General features: G+C 39.1%; 1 protein-coding gene across 1 annotated transcript in view; it reads right to left on the minus strand.

Moving 5' to 3' along the window:
- The window catches only part of GADL1 (glutamate decarboxylase like 1), an 82,746-nt gene extending 61,359 nt beyond the window's left edge, over positions 1–21,387 (minus strand). Inside the window, exons 1-6 of the mRNA XM_015649934.3 lie at positions 21,185–21,387; positions 9,948–10,117; positions 9,052–9,178; positions 7,282–7,372; positions 6,567–6,673; positions 4,996–5,111 (exon numbers count right to left, since the gene is read on the minus strand). Of these exons, the coding sequence (XP_015505420.1) occupies positions 4,996–5,111; positions 6,567–6,673; positions 7,282–7,372; positions 9,052–9,178; positions 9,948–10,117; positions 21,185–21,191 (618 nt within the window). The 5' untranslated portion in view covers positions 21,192–21,387. The remainder of the gene's footprint in view (positions 1–4,995; positions 5,112–6,566; positions 6,674–7,281; positions 7,373–9,051; positions 9,179–9,947; positions 10,118–21,184) is intronic.
- Positions 21,388–25,622: the final 4,235 nt, after the last annotated feature.

A 25,622-nucleotide genomic window follows, 5' to 3' on the forward strand; every position in this document is an offset into this window, starting at 1 on the left:
TGTAAGTGGCTGTGTGTTGTTCAGCAGAAGTTTGGAGATGTTTTTGACTGACTAGTGAATCACTTAAAATAGAAGTTGCCTCCATCACTGATTTCTAGCCATTAATTTCAAATGAAAGGTATGAATCACCAAGAGTAATTAGATTGCTACAAACTGAGAAAGCAGCAGACCTGCAAATACAGTATACTAGTAAGCAGACAATCAAATTTCTTATCATTTACAAAAAGTAAATCATATATTTTATTATAAACAATGGTATGAGAGACTGGAAGAAAGACAAAAGAGGCTTGAGTACCTGAGAGATTATATCAAAAAGTAGAGGAAAAGAGAAGAAAAGAGGAAATACAAAAACAAACAGGCTGCAAGATACATTATTTTTCCTCCAGAGGTACTTCTGTACTTCTTGGAAAACTCTGTCCTTCAGTAAGACAGAAAAGAACAAGACTTATAATACTACACAGACTTGGAATATGCTTCCTTTGATAAAAAAAGAGTTTCAGTTATATTAATTGAAAACATGTAAGGATTTCTTTCTCCCTCTTCATTACTAGAAGCCATTATGCTAAATTGTATTGCATCATTTTAAGAAAAAAATGCACCAAAGAACAATTAGCAGCTACAGCCACAAGAGTGCCAACTAACTTTACATAATTCCCTTTCCAAAAAAGGAGAAAAAAACATCCAGATTAGAAGTGCTATCTTAGATACTGTGAGTTCAGATTACTCTTTGCCATGTATTTCACAGTTTAGTTTGTTTGGACAATTTATTAAATCTTTAGCCATTTGTAGTAAGAAATTACCATCTTTGAGCACAAGATTAAATTGGTACATTGGTGCATTTAAGATGTGCTGCTTTAGTATTTTACCTATATCTAGATGTAGTTTTCATTTCCTAATCTTGTTTGCAAAGACAAGGTACTTTCTAACTGTGCTCATTAAAACAGAAGATAAATTTGTATTTTCTTGATTTTAAAAGGTTTCCTAGAAACATAATTGCATAAAGCAATTACATTATTATGAGATTGTTTTATTACCCATTTTTGTCTGCTGTAATTTCAACAGGGGACAACATGATAAGTTAATGTTGTGTTCTCTCACTTTATTACTTTCATGATCAAGTTGCACTGGGGAGGAATTTAGTTTCATTTCATCTAAAAAATTTGCTCATATCAGCATGTACATTTCAACTGTTTACACATCTTCTTCTAACCTTACTTAACTCAAACTTATCAGATTTCTACCCTTCAGATCAATGTAACACATACTTGTGCCAGAACAAAGATTAGATGGGACCTCAGATAGCAAAAGGGAATAAAAAGGTGGGCTGATATCTATAACTAGAACTGTATTTATCTCCTACAGAGCCACAAATCATGCCTCCAGAAAATGGGATATAACAATTACTCTTCTGCAGCTACTGTCTCAAGAGGAGTCACTATGTAGCAGCAAAACCAGTGTTCAGTGTGTATCACCAATTTTAAATATCTAAGCATTTACTTGCAGGAACAAGGAGCTTTTTTTTATTCCTGAAGGCCAAGCAGAATACATGAGGACCTTGGGCAGGCCATGCATTAAACAGACACCTTTATGTTATCCAAGAACATACAAAAAATACATAGCCCCGGATAACATAAGTGATTGACAGTCTGTGCATTCCCCTGCTCTGCAGCAAGGCAACTCTTTCAACCTGACAAGTGCCAAACTGAAACTTAAAAACTTAGCAAATCAAGGCAAAAATAATTTTGTTTCAGCACAGTGCCATAGCCAAGCCCTAAAGTGGCACAAGGGCCTTGAATAGTCATGCCTTTTGACTCATTATCAATACTCAGTTCATTACAGCCTCATGGCTTCTCCATGCCAGTGCTCTTGCCTGATTCTTGATGAAGATAAACCCAGGTTGTTAACTTCTCCAAGTTTTGTTTTACTTTTTGTTTGTTTATTTTGTTGGGGGGGGGGTGTTGACAGTTTGCTTCTCCAGGTACCTCTTCAGTTAAAAAAAAATCAACCAAAAAATCCAACAAAAACTAAGGATGTTTGGATGAGGGGATTGAGTGTAACCTCAGGAAGCTCACAGATGACACTAAGCCAGGTGGGAGATTGATCTGCTGGAGGGTAGTAAGGATTTGCAGAGGAACCTGAACAGGCAGGATTGATGTGCCAGGCCAAGGTGGTGACATTCAACAACTCAAAGTGCCTGCTCCTGCACTTGGGTCACAACAACCCCATGCAGCACTACAGGCTGGGGAAGACTTGCTGGGAAGTGTGGATGCTAAACGTAAAAAGCAAGTAGGGAACACAGAGGCTGTGTCAAACTAAGTCACACAGGCTTCTCACTCTGGCCTGAGAAAGCATAAGGAAGAATCCAAACAATCCTTGGAGAAAGAGAACAATCTTTGCAGGTGTTGTTTGGGATCCTTGTTGTTTCCTTGTAAGAAACAGTCAAGGGGTGGTGTTCCACTTGACCAATGATAGTGATGTGTAAGCTCAACGACCAGTGAGATTTTACCTCTCGGACCTGTCCATAAATGAAGATCAAAGATAATAAACTTAGCTCTCTTGGATAACACAGCTAAAAGAGTTCTTCTCACTGCTCCTAATGTAGTGCGACAGCCCAGTGGACAAGGACCTGAGAGTGCTGCTTGACATCCAGCTGAACATGAGACAGCAGTGCCCAGGTGCCCAAGAAGGCCAAGGGCATCCTGGCCTGTATCAGCAATGGTGTGGCCAGCAGGACCAGGGCAGGGATTGGCCCCCTGTGCTCGGCACTGGTGAGGCCACACCTCAAATCCTGTGCTCAGTTTTGGGCTCCTCACTGCAGGAAAGACATTGAGGGGCTGGAGTGGGTCCAGAGAAGGGCAATGGAGCTGGTGAAGGATCTGGACAGTGAAACCCATGAGGAGTGAGTGAGGAAGCTGGGGTATTCAGTCCAGAGAAAAGGAGGCTCAGAGGGGACTGACCGTATTGCTCTCTGCAGCTGCCTGAAAAGAGGGTGTAGCCAGGTGGGAGTCAGGCTCTTCTCCCAGGCAGCCACTAACAGGATGAGAGGACATAGCCTCAAGCTGTGCCAGGGGAGGTTCAAGCTGGACAATAAGAATTTTGTCACAGGAAAGACTGAACATTGGAAGTTTAATTGGAAGGGAGGTGGTGGAGTCACCACCCCTGGAGGTGCTTAAGAAACAACCAGACATGGCATTTTGTGTCATGGTCTTGTTGACAAGGTGGTAATCAGTCAAAGGTTGAACCTGATGACCTTAAAGGTTTTGCCCAACCTAAATGATTCCTCAGTTCTGTGATTCAAAGGTGCAAAATGTTAACTAAGACTCAAAACAAAAACAATAACAAAACCCCTAAGATTGTATGACACCAGTACTTCTGTATTTGTCTCAAGTGTGGACTACTGTTTACGTATATTCTCAGTATGGCATATCTCAACAAAAGTTTCCAAAAGGTCATGTAGCTTGGACATGTGGATCTAAAATAAGTATAAATGAATATGCCCATTTCCTCCCTCATAACACTGAATAAACACTAGTGATCTTAGAAAATAGCCACATTATCTAGCTATTAAAAGCATAAAAAAACATATTAAAAGCAGTAAATGATTATTGAGTACTAAAGACTATGTAGCTGTGTGAAGCAGACAAAATATTAGAGATCAAAATCATGGCCTTACAAATAATTTACCTATTTATTTTTTCTGATCATCTCTATGTTTTATGGCTTGGGTCTTCATTATGAAGCAAAGACATAAAAATTAATTTATTCTGGCAGCCAATTAAAATTTCTTTTGACATGAAATTAAATGTTTGCTTATTTCAGAATAAGAAAATATGTTATAGTTAAACCATGCAATAAAATAAAATGTTACTTCATGATAAAAGTTTAATGGGCATCACTTCAAAAGCATTTATGGAACTTGCTTCAAACTCATTTTTTCCTCCTTAAGTATTTTGAAGATATAACATGATTAACTATGAATTGTCATGTCATCTCATACACAAACTTTTCAGGAAAAAAAAAAAAGAAAATATATTTTGTAGGGCAAAAAAACAATCAAACCACCTTTATTTAGGGCATGTGGGCTCAGTTCCAAAAGACATTCATTATATTGGAAAACTCACACAATGTCTTCATCCCTAAGGCTTCTCCAAAATAAGCCTCTCCTATTTACACTGCAAACTGTTCGGAGCATAAACGTCTAAGCTAAAATTATTCTAGTAAGTCTACATTTTCTAATACAACAAGGTTCTGTGCAGGCTTCCATGGGAGCCTTTATATAGTAGAGTCAGAATCAATAACAACTCTTCACTACTCAAATGATAAACTCTTAAAACTGAAGGGACAGGGAAGAGAAAAATGCCTCCAAAAGCTACCTTCAGAATAAATGTTTGAATGTAGCTCAATTTCCCACAGGCATTTTGGACTGATATTATTCAAAAACTTTAAAAACTGACCACGTATTTTCAATTATTTAAAGAAAAAATGTCTAAAGGTCCAGCTTTTTTTTTTTTTTCTGAGAGGCATATGGTGGCTTTGACTCTGTACCACAACCATCTGTATTCAGACATAGGGCAAAATGAGAGCTGCAGAGAGCCATCTCACAGGTCCACAAGTACTCAGTTCCGTACAAATTAAACATGCAGAAAAAACCCTTTGACATCTAAAACCTACCTACAGTTCCTGCTAGACTTAATGCTGTGGGAAATCAGATGCTGCAGACCTCCACAACACAGCACATGCATTCTGCTTCAGGTTTGCCCCATGTACAACCTGTTCTTATATCAGCAGTTTTCAAAGCAGGAACATCTGTGTTTGTTTTCTGAAAGCAAGAGAGCTTCTGAAGGGAAATTTACCATCAGACTTCTCCACTTATCTCCAATATTCCACATCATACGCTGATGTCAGAATTATTGTACCAGTGCCCCATCAGATATGTAAATCATATAATTTTGCAGCTACCGGAATAAAATTCAAAAACTTTTGTTTTTGTTTTACCTCTTCCGAAGCAAACAGAACTAGTCTTGGCAGACCTGAAAGCCCTTTCTCCTTTATTTCAGGGCAAAATTTGTACCTTGCTAAGTTCATAGCATACATATTAGAAACAGAGCCACCTGCAAAAAGAGACATACAAATATTGTATTAGCCACAGTATGAGTACCTTTCCTGCATCTGAGTGCTTGACCTATTAAGGGAAAAATGAACCCCACAGGCATTCTGGTGATGCATCCATCACAGTTTATTTCCTCCCCTGAAGGCTACATACATAAAATGAACCTTGGCTTCTGCAGCAGGCATGGAAACAGAGCCTTTTTGGATGCTCTTTGGGGATATTTCCTGAGGAATAAGAGCTGCCAAATAATAATACCGCCCTTCCTGACAGAGAACACTCTGCCACAGCACCTTTCCCTCTACACTGAAGCAGAGCCAGCCCAGCTGCCTCCACCAAGTTCAGAGCCTTGGAGATCCTTGGGAAAGCAGACCTCAGAGGACCATGGAAGAAAAAAGGTCTTTGGAAAAAAAAAAAAAAAATCCAAAAAACAAACACAGTGACTGGGAATAGAAAGATCTGCAAGGTGAGATCTAGGCAAGCTTTACTCACTCAGGACAGGTTTTATCCACCTAGAAGGACAAAACCAAAGGAGTAAGAAAAACCTTTACATAAAACCAGAACCAAAACAAGGACAATTAATTTATCTTCTCTCAGTAGAATACTGTTTTAAGCCAGAAATCTGTCTGTAAAAGTAAGGGTTCTACCACAAATACACATCAAATTTGATATGAAAAAAATACATACCAGTAATATATTTTTAAAAATACGGATTTTTAGCTTATTTATTTTTCTACTACTCATGTGTAGGCTAGAATTACTGACTGTTTCAGTTTGGGAGGGGGAGTTTAAACTCATGTACTCATTTAACTCCTCTTCTCACCCCCAAAATAGATATAAAAGCTTCACATCTAACCCAATTATTTGTTATCTGAATAATCTGTGAAATACCGCCATTATACTTCATTATTTCAGTGCAGTGGGCTGAAGTACTGCCTTATAGAACATTTGAAAAACATGGTTTATCAAGCAGCTTAAGAAATACCTGTTTGGCCTGCCTTATCATAACATTTAATAAAATTATAAAGATTCAAAGGAGTTTGGATCATGTAAGCTCATGCTCCCACAGTTCATAGGCAGGATTCACGGGTCTATGCCCTCAGGCACCATGGGTTGGCATCTAGCACATAAATCAGCTCCCTGTCTGTCAGCTAAGTTGACTCTTTCCATTGAGGCTGTTGGTATTGTTAGTAAGGTCAGGAAGGACATCAGCTACAAATAATTCATTTCAAATAATTACATATAATTATCTTTAATTTAGAAGTGTTTTCATTCATTCACTGGTCAGAATTGCTGAATTATTACTAGAAACACATAAGATTAGCCTAGATTAAATAGTTTTGTGTATCAGTACACTTTTGCATGCATTTTCAAATATTCTATATGACTCCAATGTTCATAGAATTAATGGTATTAGACAGTTTATAATGACACAGCTTGAGGTCTGAACTGTTCCTACCTGGATTAAATATACCATCCCCTTCTTCCCAGCCTATGAACTCAATCATTTTCTTGATGACTGCTTCTTCCACCAACAGAAACACAGGGGATACTTCATATGTGTATCTAAAGCGAAATAATAAATGATAATTGGTATTAAAACTACAGAATTCATGGCACAGAGCATTGCTAAAACTGGATAAAGGCTTCTTGCACCTTTGTCTAATCTATCAGCAGCTGATCACCACCAGCAGTAGGACTCTAAACTAAAAACATTATGAATCTGATCCAGTAGAGAAATTGCTTCGTTTCTGGCAGCATCTCATTGACACTTCCATTCTCCAAGTAATACACCAAGTTTGCTCTTAATGTAGGTCACATGCTTAAATGTCAGCTTTACATTTGCAAGTAAACAGTGGACAGGTAACCATTTAAATTCAACTCTCTGCAGAATGCCTCAAAGGAATGGACAACTAAGTTCAGTCTGATTAATTCATTTTTATGTACTAAGTAAGGCAAAAGTCTAGGTTTAATAGCATTGGAAAAAAAAATCTCTCTCTTAAATCCCATCTTCAGCCAATCAGAATCAGCCTGTTTTCTTTCCCAATGTCTTGCACAACTCCTGCCCCTTCTGTAGCACTGAAAACAGAAATCAGAAGCAAGGAAACAAAAAAAAGCTGTTCTTCCACGAAACATGTTAATTCATCATCAAGAGGACAAAGAACCACACTTACACACTGGGGTTGAGTGCTTCTGTAATGAAACGAGCCACTAACGAGTAATAATCTATTCCAGCATACAGCTGATTGAAAAATCTTGGATGATCTGAAAATAGAGATGAAAAGCAAGTGACAGGATATACCAGAAAAAATAATACATCACACTCCCTCTCAGCTGAATGCTGATTTTTGCAAACCACAATTGACTCCATTCTCTCAGTATTCTCTGGATTTGCTGTCCTTCCCTAAAGATAGACATTCCTTTGAAAGCAAATTTAATAAGCACTTTCAAACCTCAAAACATGTCTTGAGAAATGCAAGTGGTACACAGAATAAATGTGAGTGGTTCACAAGTCTTATAAATCAAAAAAATAAAAGAGATTGACAATTGAGTATACATAGTGGCTTTAAAAAGGGGTTTTAAGAGGCCGCAGTTGATGCTCAGCCAAATTTTGCTAAGCAGCAGAATGCAGGAACCAGCTGATCCCAAGCAGCTGTGCTTCTTCTCCCACCAAAGTCTCAACACAGAGAGAAAGGCACTCTAACAGCTTGGAAAAATTTGCTGCATACTTAAAATGAATGAAAAGTTAAGAGAATTTGTTTACCTGCCTTGAAACACTGAGATATAAATAATTTTGACAAAATCCTACATTATTGCCACCTATAAAAACAACTCAGCTCAACAGTGGGGTCAGCATCTAAATTTTAATCCATAGCACAGCATTTTTACATGCAAAACCAGATAAACAGTATGCCTCCATTTATATTATATGTAGGGCTTCAATAAATGTCTATATTCCAAGACTATTTGCACAGCATATTTTTATTTACAACATCCTTTCTAAGGTGACATAGTGTAACAAATTATAATCTAAAGTCAATTTGCAAAAGTAAGATAAACAGAACATCTTCCAGTAACTCAGTAATTATATCTGCATATTATTATTACTCTACCCCTGCAGATCAGTATCACTACTCTTTATGGTTTTCAAAGGTATAAGTTCCCTCTCAAAATTATTTTACAGTTTTACTCTGCAGCAACTGTGACTATAGCAGGGAACGCAGCCCAGAAATGCACAACTAACTATATCAAATGTTCTTTCTTACTTACCAAAATACAGTCTAAGCCCTACAACATCTGAAATCCTGAGCTACTGATTCACAGTGCTGTTTCCTGAACAGATGTTGTTCATCTCTTTTTACCAAGACTGAATTATCCTGCACATGCTGCAGAAAGGTTAGCTGTAGAGAACTAATCCTGCAGAGCTGTGGCATACTGTCTCTGAAACACTGCAGGCTCTCTTCTCATGGTGTCTGGAACAGGAATTACTGCCTATCAGCAAATTAACACCCTACAAGAGTATTGCTCAAATAGAACAATAATAAGTGGAGGGTAATCATCACTAAGAACATATGCAGGCAATGATGGTGACTCCAAATCTCATCACTCAGACAGCAGGAAATCGCACAAAAAGGACCTTCTCCTGCTTATTTTGCTAGACTGCTATACCATTTGTCTAGGTGACTTTCCCAGGACTTCAAGGTGACAGAATCTACTATTAATGCGAATGGCATCACGTTAATTGTTTTTTGATTAGTTTTCCATTTTTACATATTTCAGTCAAACCAGTGGTGACCAGAATTCAGTCAAACAACTGTTTGCACACTTGTATAGGCAGGAGGGAAACAAAAATTCACACTCAGTTCCCTGAAAGGTGACAGAGCTTTGTAAACATTATCTCCTCTAAGCATGCAGAGCAGCTGTGCTTAAAACCCCATTCTTACTGGTTTTGACGCTGTATTTTATAACATCACGGCAGAGCTGCAGGATCTTCTGATGACATTCTCCAGTGTCCCTCATTTCCAGGTCAAGAATCTGCTTAAGTTTTTCAGGGGCTTGCCATTCACAGACCTAGTGACGGGGAGCAGGGCAGACACCACCAGTGAACGGCTTAGCCAGGAGCAAGAGATTATAGAGGTACAAAGTAATCACCCCATTCAGCACCGCTTTCGCAAAACTTCCCATGGCAAGGCAGTGTGCCACAGGAAAATATATCCAGTGAACTGGCCTCATGGGGTGCTGGTTCTATCGTGTCTCAGGCAACACTCAACCATAAACATTAGAGTGGGAAATGCTGAAAGGCAGAAGAAAGAGGCCTGCAGAGTTCTTAGCTAAGGATTTGTAATCACAGCACTTTCAGATGCTATTCTGCCAAGGGCTGGGAGCAAGCAGTGCATGCCCAAAGGCAAGCATGGTTTATTTGCAGGACCTCTTCCCATATAGCTTTCTGCAGAACCCACAGCAACCTTCTAATATTGCCCTTTCAAGGTGGTACCACACCCACTTTCTTCCTTACCCCTTGGGAGCAAACAAGTAACTCAACCCCACTTCAAACATGAAAAACACTACAGACATTTGAGATCTCAAAGAAAATGACCTTTGTACTCTGAGATAAAAAAACACCATCATTTTCTGGCAGATATGTATGCTAATTATGCTATTGGAAGGTTTCATAATACATTCTTTATTAATTTGTAAGGCTGTATTTTATTTTGACGCCAAGTACAGACTAGAAGTAATTTTGAGGCTACTTAGAGTGCAATAAAATACAGCTTATAAAAAATTGATTTATTGTTCATCATCTTCACTACAAAGTCTCAACAACTCTCTATGGCTTTACCTTTTCTGTTACATCATCCGCTTTCTGGACAACTTCTTCCATTATAATCTGACAGGCCTCTTCCACAAACTTCTCTCCTGCTTTTGAGTCCATTATTGGACCATTTAGAATGACCCCATCCACCAAAACAGCATTCTTCTTCTGGAGAATCTCCTGCTTGCAAACACCAACTGTAAGAGAAAGAACTCATCATTAAAAACAAGGATAAATAAATAATAAACTAAAAAAATATTATTTCACTTCTGGAGATTTAGTCAACTTAAGAAAAAACTCACATAGACTTTTTATCTGTACAAAAATCCTAGATTTTGGTGGAAGAACCTTTACAGAACAAAAACAAAAAAACCCCAACACATTACTTCAAACATAGACTGTTATTCTGTAGACAATAATAGCCTACTTGTACTGTATCTACTGCTTTCTCTAACATACAAAAGCATGCAAGGGACCTTCCAAACACAGAGGAAAATAGAGTTCTGGCTTAGAACATGTTACAGCTGTATAAATAGAAATACAGAGAAAGATAATGGGCTTTTTTTCTTAGCTGAAAATGTTTCCCTCCACAAGCCATCTCTCTGCTCCCACTTTTTCATGAAATAACTCTCAGCTTTGTTTCCTGTATCTTTATGCTTAACTCCTTCCCACCAGCCAATCTTCTTTCTCAGAGTCTTCCACATCCTTTGCAGTGCTTCACTGACCCACACTCCATGAAAATAAAACCTTTTGATGTAACATTCCTGTACTTCTTTCTGCCTTTACTCTGTTACGTGCCCTCAGCCACTAATTACAATAATCTGCTGGGCAGATGATCTTGTTTATTCCTTGGAGAGAGATCCAGTGATGATCTCTTTCCCCTCCCTCACATTTACCCGCAAGACATGCTCTCCTGATGTGTTCCATGAACACGTTTTTACTTCCTCCTTTACACCACCCCTGAGAGCTCATCCAAGACACTTGTAAGACACTGGCCAACAGCGGCAAGTACGTATCTCTTTCATGTATTGATTTCATACTGCAAGATCAGGACTCTGGTTTTCATCAGCATGAGGATGAAGATGAAATTGAGACATTTGGAGATATCAAGGGAGTAGATATTTGAAACAGAACCGTGCTGAAAGGAGAAGCGGTAACTGCGGTAGCCAAATTATCTGGGTTACAGGCAGTATCTGTTCACTGATCCTGCTTTAGAATAACTAAGATCTGTAAAGCCAGGCAGCACACTGCCACCATGGGTTGTCTTCATTTAGAGTGAGGATGGTGCAAGGCTGGGATGTACGGAGAAAGTTCTATGCCTAAAACAGCTTTATCTTACTGCTTTACTTTTTGCTCCACTTACAAAGTAGAAAAGACAGGTGGCTCTTTCACAGGTATAAGGAGCTGAATTTCCAGAGGACTGCCAGGCACTTCAGTCTGACACATCCATCATGCTTATCATAATTACAGCTCCTCATGCACAGGAGGACACAGAAGAACAACAACACTGCTTAGAAATGTGTATCATTTCAAGGTGCTTAGATTGAAAGAAACCCTACTAATCCCATGAGCTTTTATTTTCTGGTGACTCAGAGAAGCTATTCAGTTCACTTTGACTTATCGGGAGAGATAAGTCAAACAAGATAAAATTCTAACATGATATGGCACCTCACACTTCTCATAATACTTTGCCAACAAAAATGACCCCCTGCCTTTCATTTGTGAAATTACTTCTATTTTTAATCCAAATGGGCAGCATAATAAATTTTTCTGAACAAAGTAGCCTTCAGCCCATTGTTATAGGAAAGTCATAAATGTTCTTACTGGACAGATGGAGAACAAGCAGGCAAACAGTATTAAATCTTCAACAGGCAAAGAGGGAAAATCACAGACATTAAAAATGTCAATTCTCATCATACTTTCCAGCACACCACAGGAGAGGCACTGTAAAGAAACTGCAGCTTTGAAAAAGTCTTAGATGTTTATCTCTGGAAACACAAGCTAGTAGGTCAACTTTACAAGATTTAAAACCCTGGGTATTATTGGGAAATGGAAGGTATCAGGGCTTTGGGCAGAGAGAACAGAGACTAACTGTGTTGAGACTCAGTTATTTTATGCATAAATAGCTGCCTTTAGTACTATTCAGAGTTTAACACAAACACAAAAAAAGAATTTCAACCTAACATCACCTGGAGAGTCTATGATCTTTATGAACACCAAAGGTGTTTTGTTTCTACAAAAAAGAAGACAGTATCTAAAGAAAAAAACTATGTGGGAGATTAGTATCTATTGCAGAGCACAGATATTGATACTTCCTTTGGTTACAAGCAGAGTAGATGGCAGAGCAAGAGAACTCACTAACTCTTAAACTCCTTTTGTTGTTTGTTTGTTTGCTTGGGGTATTTTTGTTGTAGTTTGGTGGATTGGTTTGGGGTTTTTTGTTCTTCAAACTCCCAGGTGTCTGTTAGAAGCAGAGTTGTGAAAAAGCTTTCTATTGCTAACTCCCTCAGCCCTATTCCTGTTACTTTTGCTTAGAGATAAGATCTAGTACTTCCATGACCTTACAATGATCTTTTTACAGGAATTCTGCAAAAGCAGAACTTTACACTACTTTTTCTACCAGGTCTTCAGGGAACTGAGTCATAGCTCTAAGAGCTTCCTGTTTGAAGCAGGCCTGCTCACCTCTACACACAGTTTTACTGTCTGCCTAGGATGCTTTGTGGATCCTGAGGAGGAAGATATGATCTGGGAAATGGGTGATGGTCTACCCCTAGTCCCCACATCTGCTTTGGAACTTGAGCACAGTCTATGAAAGAAAGGCAAAGCAGAGAGGTTAGAAGGAAGGGATGAAGACAGCGTTCATTGCAACAGTCTTAATGCTGCAGCAAAATGTTTGTAACTTTGCCCATATTTTATTTCATGTAATAATACTCCTTGCAATTATTTACCACGTCCTCAATAATTTTTTGGCTATCACTTATAATTTCAATCTGAATTTGTTGCAAATTCTTCCCTGGAATATACCATAAAACCATTGAAATTAGCAGAAACAATTACTTCACAATCAGGTGCTAAATCAAGCCCCAAGCACAAATATTTTTCTGAGGTAGTCTTCAGGTTTTGGAAACCACTACTGGATACATCCACCCTTCTCATACCTCTTGGTCTTTCTGCAACTGATGATACTTAATCTTCTACTTGTAATTGTCTGACTTCTGCAGGTCTTATGAGATGACCAAACTCTTCTCTATCAAAAAATTAATGTGTTTCCACTTGCAGTAAAACACTGAAGAGGAAAATTAAGTAGATTATAAACCTCTGAAATTCTAGAACATTTTTTTATTTTTATCACATTTTTTATAAGAGGCCAATGAACAATTTATTATGCTTTAGAAGTGAACATCCAGAAAGATTCCAGGTTCACTTTCTATGTCACAGTTAAACAGATGCCTTTAACACATTCTCAGAGCTCAGCATCCAAGCTAAGAAACACACACTATGCTGACAATGCATGTTGTCTCTTATAAAAAAAAATAAAAATAAAATCATTCATCAGATGCTCACATCATTTTACAAAAATTTTGGGCCTTTTATATGTCTCAAACACACCTGATTGCACTAAAGGAACATCACCTTCTTTGAAGTGGGAAAGCCCACTCCATAGAAACGGCATCTAGTCACATACACATCATTTGTTTTCAAATATGATAGGGAAACCATCTAGAGATGTGACTGTAATAAATATGTTCTTTCCTATTTGAGAATACAGAAACACACTCTGAAGCAGACTCAGAAAACAGACTTCCAGAAAATACATCAAATACTATTTCAGCCAAATGGCTCCAGGCTTGAAAGAGAGCTAAAAACTTAACAAATGGAAGTGCTTTAACACAGAGATTAAGAATTACTGACTGTTTAAGATACTCTTCTGCAAAAGAGAAGACTCAATTCTGCTCCAGTTGAAGGCAATTGGGCATTCAGCCACTGGCTTCAGCAGCAGCAAAATCAAGTACATAATTCTCATATTTCATCCTGAAAGAAATATTCTATTACAGAAGCCTAAGTATTTCCAACCAGCATTTCATTTTTATGATCAATATTATTTCCCCAGCAGCAAACATAAATTAATTGGAGCTGGAATAATGTACAGAAAAAAAAAGAAACATTTTTTCAGATGTTTCTATATCTTTATGTAAGTACTACCATATATTTTAAAAACTTCATCTGTGTTTACATATTTGACTGCTAAATCCTTGCACTACAAAAAGAAACTGAAGCATTGTACTTCTAACAATATTTGGGAAAGTAGCATGACCAGAAAGATTTACTGCTTGCAAGGCAAATGAGGAAACAGAAAGGGGTTCTTGTGAAAGAGTAGGTTGTGCTCAAATGCCAGAGCCAAATCCTGTATTAGCACCACTGACTATTCAAGGGAATGCAAAAACCTGGCTTTGACCAAAGGCCTATTTATGCTTTGTAACAAATGCAGAAGTAATCACCAGCATCAATCAGAAAAAAGAAATTAAATTTCTCATTCTGTATGGTCATGTGTCTTCTTTTAGTGTGTCCAGTTAAAGAAAATAAGCTTCAAGACTCCATTCCACCATGTTTAATAAATTACTGTGGTGCCATATCATGTATCAAAGCATTAAAACACATACTTGTCCCACACTATACAGCTATTTGAGTCCCTTGGTATAAATAATCTTTAAAGCCACTTCTGTTTCTTTAATCACTGCTTTCTGTACATACGAATAAAGTAAAGCCAGTCCAGTCTTAAGGCAAAAATACATTGTTTCTTCATAAACTAATTTCACAGGCCTGTCTCCAAGTAAAGGAAATGCAGTTTTCTTAAAATCCAGTATATAAAATTACTCGTTGTCCTAGAAAACTGTCCATATGAAAAAACAGAAGTAGGCATGGGTATGGTAGGGCTTATGCAATTCCCCCTATATTACATATTGTTGTTTTGATTTATGGACCAGGCATGTGGACAGAGAACAAGTTGGGTGCTCCCCCTCAGAAGGTCTGCAACAGCCACCCCCACACAGGAATCCTCTGACTGTGAAAAGACAAATGTGACCTTTATAGAGAAGGACCCAAGGAAAACAAAAGTGCTTGTGTCTGGGCTCCAAAATCCCTGAATAGACTCATTGAACACACTGCTAGCACTGAACAGTAGCAGCACAACGAATGGGTCCTACTCTCCTTCCCACACCTGAATTTCCCTTTCCTAAAGGAAAGGTTGGGAGAATGAAATGAGGAGAGGAGACCCAGAAATGAGTATCTGAGAGAGAATGAGAGGACCATGCTAGGACAGAGGTCCTGCTTTCAGAGGGATTTCCTGAGTTCTGAGGGGGCACGCTTCCTAGCTGAATGTTCACAACATGTCATGTTGTACGGTCCCAGGCAGGATTTGCTTAAAAAAAAAAAAAAAAAAAAAGGCAGGTAAAAGCTAAAAAATAAGATTCAGAAATTTTTATCCAGCCAGTCCTCAGAAACTGATGTTAATTTTTCATAACAACTCTGCAATGCCCTAAATAGTGTGTGCAGGAATGATTCGTGCTGTAACATTTCTAATTAGGAAGAAAGGCTGAGGAGAATCAGAATTCACCTTGATGCAAAACTGAGATATGGCAAATGCCAACTATGAAACGGAAATTGCAACTCCCTGACCCCAGTGAGATCCTTTCTCACATCTTCTAACTCTTAACACCTGCTAGCAGTGTAGGAAGTATCTGAGAAACCAAACTCTTTTTATTTTAATTAAAAGTTGTGTGTTGATGATGAATATCTAATGAACATTCTTTTTTCAGTGAGAAAGTAACTGAATCTTCAACATTCAAGTCATTCAAAAGCACTGTGCATGGGATAGCAAATTTAACTTTAGGAGGCCAAGTGTGACCCACACAGAACATACAGAATCCCCGAGATTTTTCTGGTTCCCAGTGGAAAAAAAAAAAAAAAAGATTTAATGAAAAACACAAATAGATTTTTTTCCAAATGGAAGTTCTGCATCTTGTTTTAAAAGTGTTCCTGACAGGCTGCAATTTCATGCAAGAGCTATATTTTTAATCATAATATAAAACCAATTTTAACTCCAGTCTTTCAAAAATCAACTAAGCAGGCAGTAATTTACTAAAACTGAGTTTTATGGGATTCAATGCAAGTTAAAATGTAGAAATAGATGATAAGTCTAAATTTCAGTTTAGGAAGTTTTACCTGCACATTCAAGTTACAGTCAAAACAAGGCTTTTCATCTCACTTTTTCATACCATAAACACTTCCATATTTTCTGCTTCCTACAAAGGATTTCCAATTTCCATTCAATAACTCATGTCCACAACACAGCTTTGAGATACGCCCTTATTTACCAACATGGGGAAGCTAGTGCATAGCTAATCAGGATGTAACTTTCCAGCCCACTAGGTTCTCTGAACTAGTTCCTAAATAGATATTAATAATTTATTAGCCTATCAGTTCAATGTTAAAGTAGTTTAAAGCAGCTCAATGCACTTTCTAAACGGAGCAAGTTGCATTGCCCAGGCTCTTACAACGCTGCCGGTAACATCAGCAGTGATCAGTCACACAGATGAGGGACCCAGAGGGGCTCTGGACACACCATTTCAAGTTGTGCCTGCCATGGGTTTACCAATTTTGGGAAAGCTCTCCTGAGCTGCAAGAGGCCAGGCTGCTGTATGGCACTGGCAGGTGCCAGCAGAAGACACTAGCAGTCTTTTTCTAGAGCATCAGTCTGAATGGTGCCCGGTGGAAGCACAGATCTGATCCTACTGTGCACTCTAGGGCTCAGCAATGGCAAGCTGAAATACACTCAAACAGAGCCACTACACTGCCTGTAGCCTGACTGCACCCAGGTCTTCCATTTTCCTCTATAGAAGGCAAAAAATGGATACTTATTTTGTTAGGACCATGCCAAAACTTAAATCAGTCATTTGACCTCAGCATTAGCCCTGCAACCAAATGCCAGGTACATATAGCATTTGTCACTTGCTCTTTCCCCTTCAGGCTTGGTGCCAGAGCTTTTTGATGTGATATACTGGCCCCAAAGAGGGCTCAATAATCCCTGAACAATGGAGAAGGCTGCTTGCAAAAAATTGGTTTAAGCAGCTCAATGAGACCCTGCAAGCTGTCTTGCCGTGTAACCAGCAGAGAGATGCCAAGCCACTTAAAGACAATCTTTCTTGCTGAAACCCTGACATTTGCCAATGGATAAGATCATATTCATAAGGCTTTTCAGCATACATGAGATGAGATGTGACAAAGGGCAGAGATAGCTAAGCTTTAGAGACACGAGCTTTTCCAAATTATCTGGATTTAACCAACTACTTCGTAGAGTCATTGCTACTTTGCTGACAAAAGACCATGTAGACCTGTGAACTAAGAACCACCTTTCTCATGATATGCATTGTACTGAAAAGCTTCTGGTCCAGTGGCTTTTACTTTGAAAGATAATTCTATTTGCTGACACTTGACAAGTTTTCCAATAAAAATATAAAGGTCACATACACACAAGAAATGATAACAGAGATGTAAATACACACATTTGGATCAGATCAAAGACACCTTTTATTACCCTTAGATGAGGTCTGACAATAATTATCAACAGAAAAAAAACACAACTGACACGCTACAAAGCAATAACAATTTGCCTTTTCAATTTATTATTCCCTCATTGCACATGTAATGCTAAAATAAGATTACTTGTGTGCACAGATGGAAAAACAAAAGGTGAAACAAGGCCCACATTTAGCCATGTCCTTCTGAGTATCCTGGACATATCAATGGTTTACCAAAAAGTGCCTCCTACTACCTCTGCAGTTTGTGACACAAGACAAAGCAAGAAAGGCCATAAGAAATTTTAACTTCTGATTTTTGCAAAGCTTGAAGAGATAGTTTCTGCAAACATCTGGGAAGAGCATAAAAAACTATCTCAAATTGGACCACAGAGTGAGGGGAAGTCAGAAATACAAAGACATGTACTTCAGCATGCCCATTTTTTCTGTTTTAAATACGTAATAAATGCTTATGTAAATATAAATGATCTTTAAAGAAGCAAGCAGCTTAAAATAGTCAAGAGCAGGGAAATTAAGGCACATGAGATCTAAACAGTTTAATAGGCAATTATAGCTGAATCAGTATGCAACAAGATCTTGTAATGCATTAAAAAGTGACAATTCTTGGTAGTATAAGTGATAGTTTAGAAGATGCCTTAATCAAGAAAGAAAAATTATTTACTGAACTTCTCAAATGTCAAATTAAGCTTCTTCACTAAATGTTCATTAACTGCCAAGAAAATTCTTATTAATTTTAAAGCACTATGAATGCACTCACACAGAATGGCTTTATTTGATGCAAGCTTCGTTTCTTGCAAAGTGATGTCTCCCTTCCTCTGATGAAGTGATATTAGAAAAGATCTGAGTACCTCTTTTATCAGATCAGATTTTAAGACACGGGAGAGATCCTATCCCCCTGCTCAGACCAAAATACTAACCTGAGTGTCACATTACCAGCGCCTTAAAGTCTGCCTGACTTCCAAGGTGTTTTACCACGCTTCACATTTCAGCTGTTTGAGATGGCAACATGGCAACACCTTACACGAAATGTTTGCCAGCTCATCTCCCCAGTCTGAGGGTGGCATAAAACCACGTAACTCCCCATTCATACCAAATACACACTGAGTCACCAGCAATTCCGAAGTTAAAAAGCAGCAAATTGCACAAATGTTGGCTGCTCACTTCCTCTTGTGATTGCCAGCTCTGATTCTGTTGATGAGCTAGGAACCTCCTTGAAACTCTGCTTAACACACTCATTATTATGCCCCACAAGAAAACTGCTCACCTATTTTTTTTTTTCTCCAAATGTGGAATTTTCTGAGCCTTCTCCATGCCAAATCAACCTTGGAAAACTACCCTGATGCCAAATGTCTGAGGTATATATGAAGTGAAGATCCCTTTCTGCAGCTAGGAGTAGGAATTTACAACTTGGCCCCCTTTCATTAATGGGATTTTCCTGTCTTTTGTGTGAATGGAAGCATAGGGAAAAAAAATCTTATTCATGCCTGCATAGTCATTAAGGCTTCTCTTATGTACAGTGGTGATGTCTGAGAGAAATTAGGCTCAACTAGCAGCCAACAAGATGAAATTCAAGTGGTCACTTTCAGTTACATTGAGGGGGTATATAAAAGAAAAGGAAAAAAAAAAATAAAGACCCAAAAACAGAAAACAAGGAAAAGAACCCAGAGTGTCACCCCTCAGAGCTCCCACTGTGCTCACCACAGCAGCTACTGCAGGTGTTAACTCTGCACATTCAAATCTCCACTCCACTTTGGCAGCTGCTCCAGCTGTGCAAAGCAAGCACAATGCTAGTGCTGCAACAGGCAGGTGCCTTCAGTCTCTCTCCCAGTTGCTTTCCAATAGGACTTTAAAAGATAAGAGCCCATAATATCAGTGAGAAGCTGCACTGATCAGCCCAGAAGGTCTAGTTTTAACAATGGACTCACATTTGCTTATGAAAAAAAATAAATATTTCAGCAGGCAGAAAAGTTGTAAAACCTCAAGAGCCACAGAGCTAAATTTCTACAATAACTTGACCTTATAGAGAAGGCTACAATGTAGCCTAACTTCATTCAGCATCTCACTTCAGAAAAGCTCATTGGCCAGATAGAACCTGGCAGATAACGCAGAAAATCACCAAAGACAAAGGAAAGAGAGGTCTGTGCGAGTAAAGAATCCCTCATGAGAGGGAAAGTGCAAAGAAATAACAGATGCTACTCATGAATAAGGTAGAGAGACTGGAAAACTGCAGCAACAAGGGTAGAGATCACATTACCATTAGACACATTCTGGCTTACCAGCACAAGCCAACAGTTTTGGAAGAAAATTAGGGTTTTTGGTAGCATACAACAGGTGATATTTAAACAAGAACACTACTACCCAGCTAAGCCACCAGGATCTCAGTCTTAGTGACTGCTGTAAGCGTACCTGTGTTGCTGTTTTGGCAGAGGATATAAAAATAAGCTGCATCTGAAGCAAATGACTTTGGGAGCTGCTGTCACTCCTACAGTACTGCTCCTGCTACTCACATAGTACAGCTGTCCTTACAGTGCAGTCTGAAACTACTACAGGCACCAGAACATATTTACTACACACCAGAACCACCATGTAACTTTATAATGTTCATTCAATTTACATCAAATAAAAAAAAAGGGATCCACTGCTCTTCAAATATTAAGTTTCTGCAGTTTCCTTTCAAATATATGGTTCTGTTCAGAGATTTTTTTTTAACCAAATTAGTGCTAATAATTTGGATGACCCACAAACGAAAGAAGAGACTTCTCAAGCTGGGAATAAAAGCTTTTTCACTGTTTCATCCATGTTTAGGACAAAATATAAAAGAAACTTATTAGTGCTCTTTTTTGATGGTTTTCATAAAAGAGTCACAATTTGAGATAAATGAAGAAGCTGTTATCAAGAATATTGATCCTGTGGGAGAGGGGGAGAGCCATCTGCAAACACTTTTACTATTTTCTGACTCAGCAATCAGCTTCCATTCACAACACTAAGGACTTCCTCATTTCTTAACCTTGCAAATTTTACTTCTGCACTTTCTAAGCTCCTCTGGCAGCTCATAGTTCATCCACAGTCCCAACTTTCATAAACATATGGTCAACTTTCACTTTTCATCAATGATGCAAGTCCTTCCTCTCCATGAGGATAAAGAACTTAATAACACATTTAAAAAACAGGATTAATTTCTCCCTCACTGAGACCTTTTGTTCCAACGCAAATCGCTATACTGCTATATATCACCATCACTCTGGTGCCTGATGAAAAAGATTAAACATTTATATTAAAGGCACCCCTCTTTAAAGACCACTTATTTCAACAAAAAAAACACTGCTCTGTTTTTATGACAACTGTTGCAAAGTCTATACCTTATTAAGCCATCCTGGCTGTGCTACTGCTGCGCTGTAAACAGAAGGAGGTTACGGGGAGATCCCACACCTGCGAACCGCCCCTGCCTCTTTCCCCTTGCCCCGAGGCCCCTCTCCTCGCCAAGCCCGGGGATACCCGAGATGGGGAGGCTGCGGGAGCCCCCGCAAGACGAGGAAAGTGCTGAAAACCCCGAGCGGGGCAGAGAGCGAGCCTCTTCCCTCCTGCCAGCCTTGTCCGAGCTCCCCCGCCCGCAGCCCGGCCGGAGCGGGGACAGAGGAGGGACAAGGCGGCGGTGTCCCCAGCCTTTACCCTCCATCTCGGCGTCGCGCTGGCACCGGAGAGGAGCGGGGGCCGCTCCCGCTGCGCCCTGGCCGCTGCCGCAGCCTCCGCGCCGCTATCAATACCCTCGGCACCGCCGGGCAGCTATAAATACCCTCGGCATCGCCCGGGCCGCTATAAATACCCTCGGCATCGCCCGGGCCGCTATCAATACCCCCGACACCGCCGGGCAGCCGCCCCTCCCGCTGGGTAGGGCTGCCCTGCACCGCCAGCGACGGGCACGGCTGGCAGCGAGAGCCCGGGGCTGCCTTCGTTGCCAAATGCAGGGATTGTGGATGTCGCTGCTTGTAATAACGCGCTTGTTCCGTGTATGAAAAGCCTGACCCGGTGCCTCGCAGCGGCCGCCGGGGCACCTTTCACAGAATCACAGAAAATTCTGAGCTGGAAGGCATCCACAATGATCATCAAGTCCAGCCCTTACCCCTGCACAGGACATGCCCAAGGATCACGCCATGTGCCCAGGAGCACTGTCCAAACGCTTCTTGAACCGTCAGGTGCTGTGACCACTTCCCTGGGGAGCCTGTTCCAGTGCCTGACCACCCTCTGGGTGAAGAACCTTTTTCTAATATCCAACCTAAACCACTCCTGACACAACCTCAGGCCATTCCCTCGGGTCCTGTCACTGTCACCACAGAGACGAGATCAGTGCCTGCCCCTCTGCTTCCCCCCACGAGTAAGCTGCAGACTGCAATGACTCTCATTCTACATCTCCAGACTGAACAGAACAAGTTTTAAGGGCTCTGGATGAGTTGTGTCTGACATCCCTGTTCCAGTTCATTCCAGGACACCTGCCCCGTTCAGCACAACATCGGTTTTCTTAATCCTCATCCCCCGATTTCCTCCTAATTACAGCCTCTTAAAATAAATTTCCTCCTAATTACTACCTTTTAAAAGGAAAAGCTAAACAAAATTTGTTTTTGTGTGCTGTTGTCACAGAAAGTTCTGGAAGTATCCAAAACTTAACTACCAATGCCCCCAAAATTTTATGACTTCCTTTAAAATTCAATTCTGACTAAAATTTGACAGAGATGTTTGGAAGTGGTGAAATATTTGCATGTGAATTAAATATCTATTCACAATAGTATCTTAATTTTTCTTATTTGCAGGGAAGCAAGTGTAGCCCTTTTGTAGCTTAACAGCAGATTCTACCAAGCCATTAATAGCTTGTACAAATGGAAAAGGTAATTTTGTAGCCCAATAGATATCCTACATCACAAAAGATAAGTATTTGAACCTCATTTTGATAGATAAAAAGGATTGGTATCACTAAATTAAGAGTTTGTGGTTGCCTGGGAACAAGCAATTGTGGTCTGGATGTATTCATCATGGGTAAATGAGAGACAGCCCCAATCAAAACTATGCATTTCTGCTGCTTCAAAGAGCTAATTTCCCCAAACTGAGAAAAACAGTAGGGACAGCTGACAAGGAAAAACATATTTAGTGTGAACATCAAAAGAGGGGCACTCATAAAGCCTCTATTTAAGGGACACTAATCTGAACCACTACACAATCAGAGAGAGCAGTAACTTTATCGTAAAACCCCAAAGGTGGCAGTCAGAAAGCGAATGGAAAACAAAGAGAAATTATACAAATTACAGTTGCTATAAATTGCAAGTTACAATATCAGAAATCAATAATTTAATAGGCAAGAAAAAATACCCACGGTTGTGATAGCTAAAGACAAACAGGACTTTTAAAGCATGTTAGAAACAAAAAGAAAACACAATGATGATGCTGGCCCATGTAATAAATGTAGTTCCTAAGTGGTTTTGTGCTGATGTGTAAAATGTAAACATGTTCTATAAGTACTTCTGTGCGACAAAAGAAACAATTAGATGTATCTCAAGGGGATTATGAAGAACTGCTCCAACCTGCTAGTAATAAAGAAAGATAACAATCACGATTTGTGAAATTCTGAAGAGGTGTTAATCTTATACCAGTAGTCCAAAAACGAGCAAGTACAATGAGAAGAAAATACAGGCCAACACTGGCACCCTAAATAATAAAGGGAGAAACATTTAATTTAAAAATATTTCAAAGTAATTAACAGAAATAATTCCAGTCTGTTTTAGGAAGACCAGGTCTAATCAAACTTCTCTAAATTCATTCTTCAATTAGATTGCTTGTTAAGTCACACTTGTTTGGAACTGATGGTTCAGATTTTAAGTCTGAAAGAAAATGTGGTACCCCATGATATCATTAAAGCACCTGTTAAATTGGCTAGGCCTTGCCTAAATGAGTGATGACAAAAAGCAACAAAATGTAAAGGAACCTTCTTTGTATGGGCATGTTTCTCTGAAAATGACCCCAAGAGGAGAAAAATGGGAAAGGTACCAAGCAACCAAGTGAAGTAGTCTGAAATGAGTGGCAAACTGGACCTTGTAAAACAAACTACATCTACTATAGCTAAATCCCTGTAATAAGCTTGAAGGATTGTAGGTGTTGTGTACTGAGTGGGTGATGGCACTCGCTGGAAGCAATTTAGGGGCTGTAGTCACCAATTCTCCTAAACACTGACTGTGGTGTTGCTAAAAGGAAGGATTAACCTGCATCAAGGGAGTAGAAAATAGGGAACATAGTTTTCTCTCTGGATATATCACTGATGACACCAATCTTGCATACTGTGTTCCTGCCCATGTTTTGAAAAAAAAAAAAAAGTTGAAAAATAGTAGAGGGGGCAGATTAAGAGCTGAAAATGTGGTTTGAGAGTTGAAGAAAAATGCTGCTAAGTGAGATGTAAAGAGCACAATCTGTTTATCGTATCAAAAAGATTGACTTGATTACAGCATATAAGTACCTTGATGCAAAAGAAAATACTGTATTCTGAAGGGCTCTTTAATCTAGTGAAGAATGGCATAACAAGGAGCCGTGGTAGAAACTGAAGTCAGACAAATTCAAATGTAGCACATTTTTTTTCTTTTTAAGGTGACAACACATCACCAGAGCAGCTAATAAAGGAACCAATAAATTTTTAATGGTTTTATATCCCTCAACCAGGACAAGATGCCTTTCTGGAAGACAGGTTTTTGCCAAATGCAGGCTATTGCTACAGTTCTCACTGCTTGTAACATGTGTGAAATTTAATGACACAGGATACAGAGATCAGACCATATGACTAAATGGTCCTCTGTGTCTTATTCAATTTTTTCTTCTTATGCTAAGTAATTATAAGAAGGGCTGGCTACTGGTGAGCATCTGCTCAAGATGATATTCTTTGTCAACTGACTGCAATCAGTCTGAAAAAAATGACTACCCTGAGTGTGTAGGATTCTAAATGATCGCACTACATAAGACTTTCTTGGCAAGCAGCATATGAAATACCAAAAGACAATCAACATTAGTCACCTATTTTCATTTGTCAGTGCACTAGCTGACAAGATATCAATTCATTTGTGTCAAAAAGGAGCTCAGAAGAGCTTAAGGAGAAGCTGAAGGAAAGGGCAGCAGTATGAATCCATTAAAAACACTGGCCATCAGACTTAGTTAACTTGAAATGCTGGCAGGCAAACCAAACAACTAATTCAATATGCAATATTACAGTGGTAAATATACATCAGTTTTAAATATTTATTAATTTATTGCCCAGTTTCTGCATAAATGAATCAAGTTACCTCACCTGAAGCTGTGATCCCCCATAATGAGCTGTGGTATGCAGTGAGAACTAAAAGGTTTGACACGAGTAATGCCTACATCTCTGAAAGCAGTCAGGACCACACAACTGAATTGTGTTGCATGTAAACTATTGAGAACTGGATTAAAATAATAATGAATTAACATTCTTCTTAAATTGTTGTATTTGCCAGGATGTGAACTTGCATCTTCTCTCTGCTGCTTACCAAGCTGATACGGCAAAGTTACAACATATACTTGCTGATATTACAAAGCTGAAAGGTCTCAGTGGCCTTTCTGATCTTGTTACCTGTCCCCCTGCCTGAAGCTTATTCTCTGAGCACAAAACCTTTTCAACGAGCCAGGAACCTACTCTAAACTATGCAGAACCCCAATGCTGTAAACAAATAGTTAACACAGAAGATTAGAATAATAATTATTTCTTTTCTGAAGGAAGAAAGAATTGTGTTGAAGAGGGAAAGTTCATTTCAGAGATAAAATGCAACTTTTTTTTCAAATCCACTACTCTGAAATTCAGAGCAAGGGTGCTTTCCAAACAAAAATCTTAATTTTATCCAAAAGAGGCTCAAAGATTTTGTAATATCTAATACTGGTATGCAAACTGTAATACCATGTGATTGGTCCTGACTTTTACAAATTATTTAGAAAAATACCAGGGCCCTTAGACGGTCTTAAAGATTGAAGCTTCTAAAATTAGTGTATACTCTACAAATCTAACCTAGAAGGTGCATAGGGTTTCAGCTCTTCCTCTGTCTTTTCCCTGGAAGAAGCTGTGGGC

Source organism: Parus major, chromosome 2 (assembly GCF_001522545.3).
Source record: "Parus major isolate Abel chromosome 2, Parus_major1.1, whole genome shotgun sequence".
In the NCBI taxonomy this organism is placed as follows: domain Eukaryota; kingdom Metazoa; phylum Chordata; class Aves; order Passeriformes; family Paridae; genus Parus; species Parus major.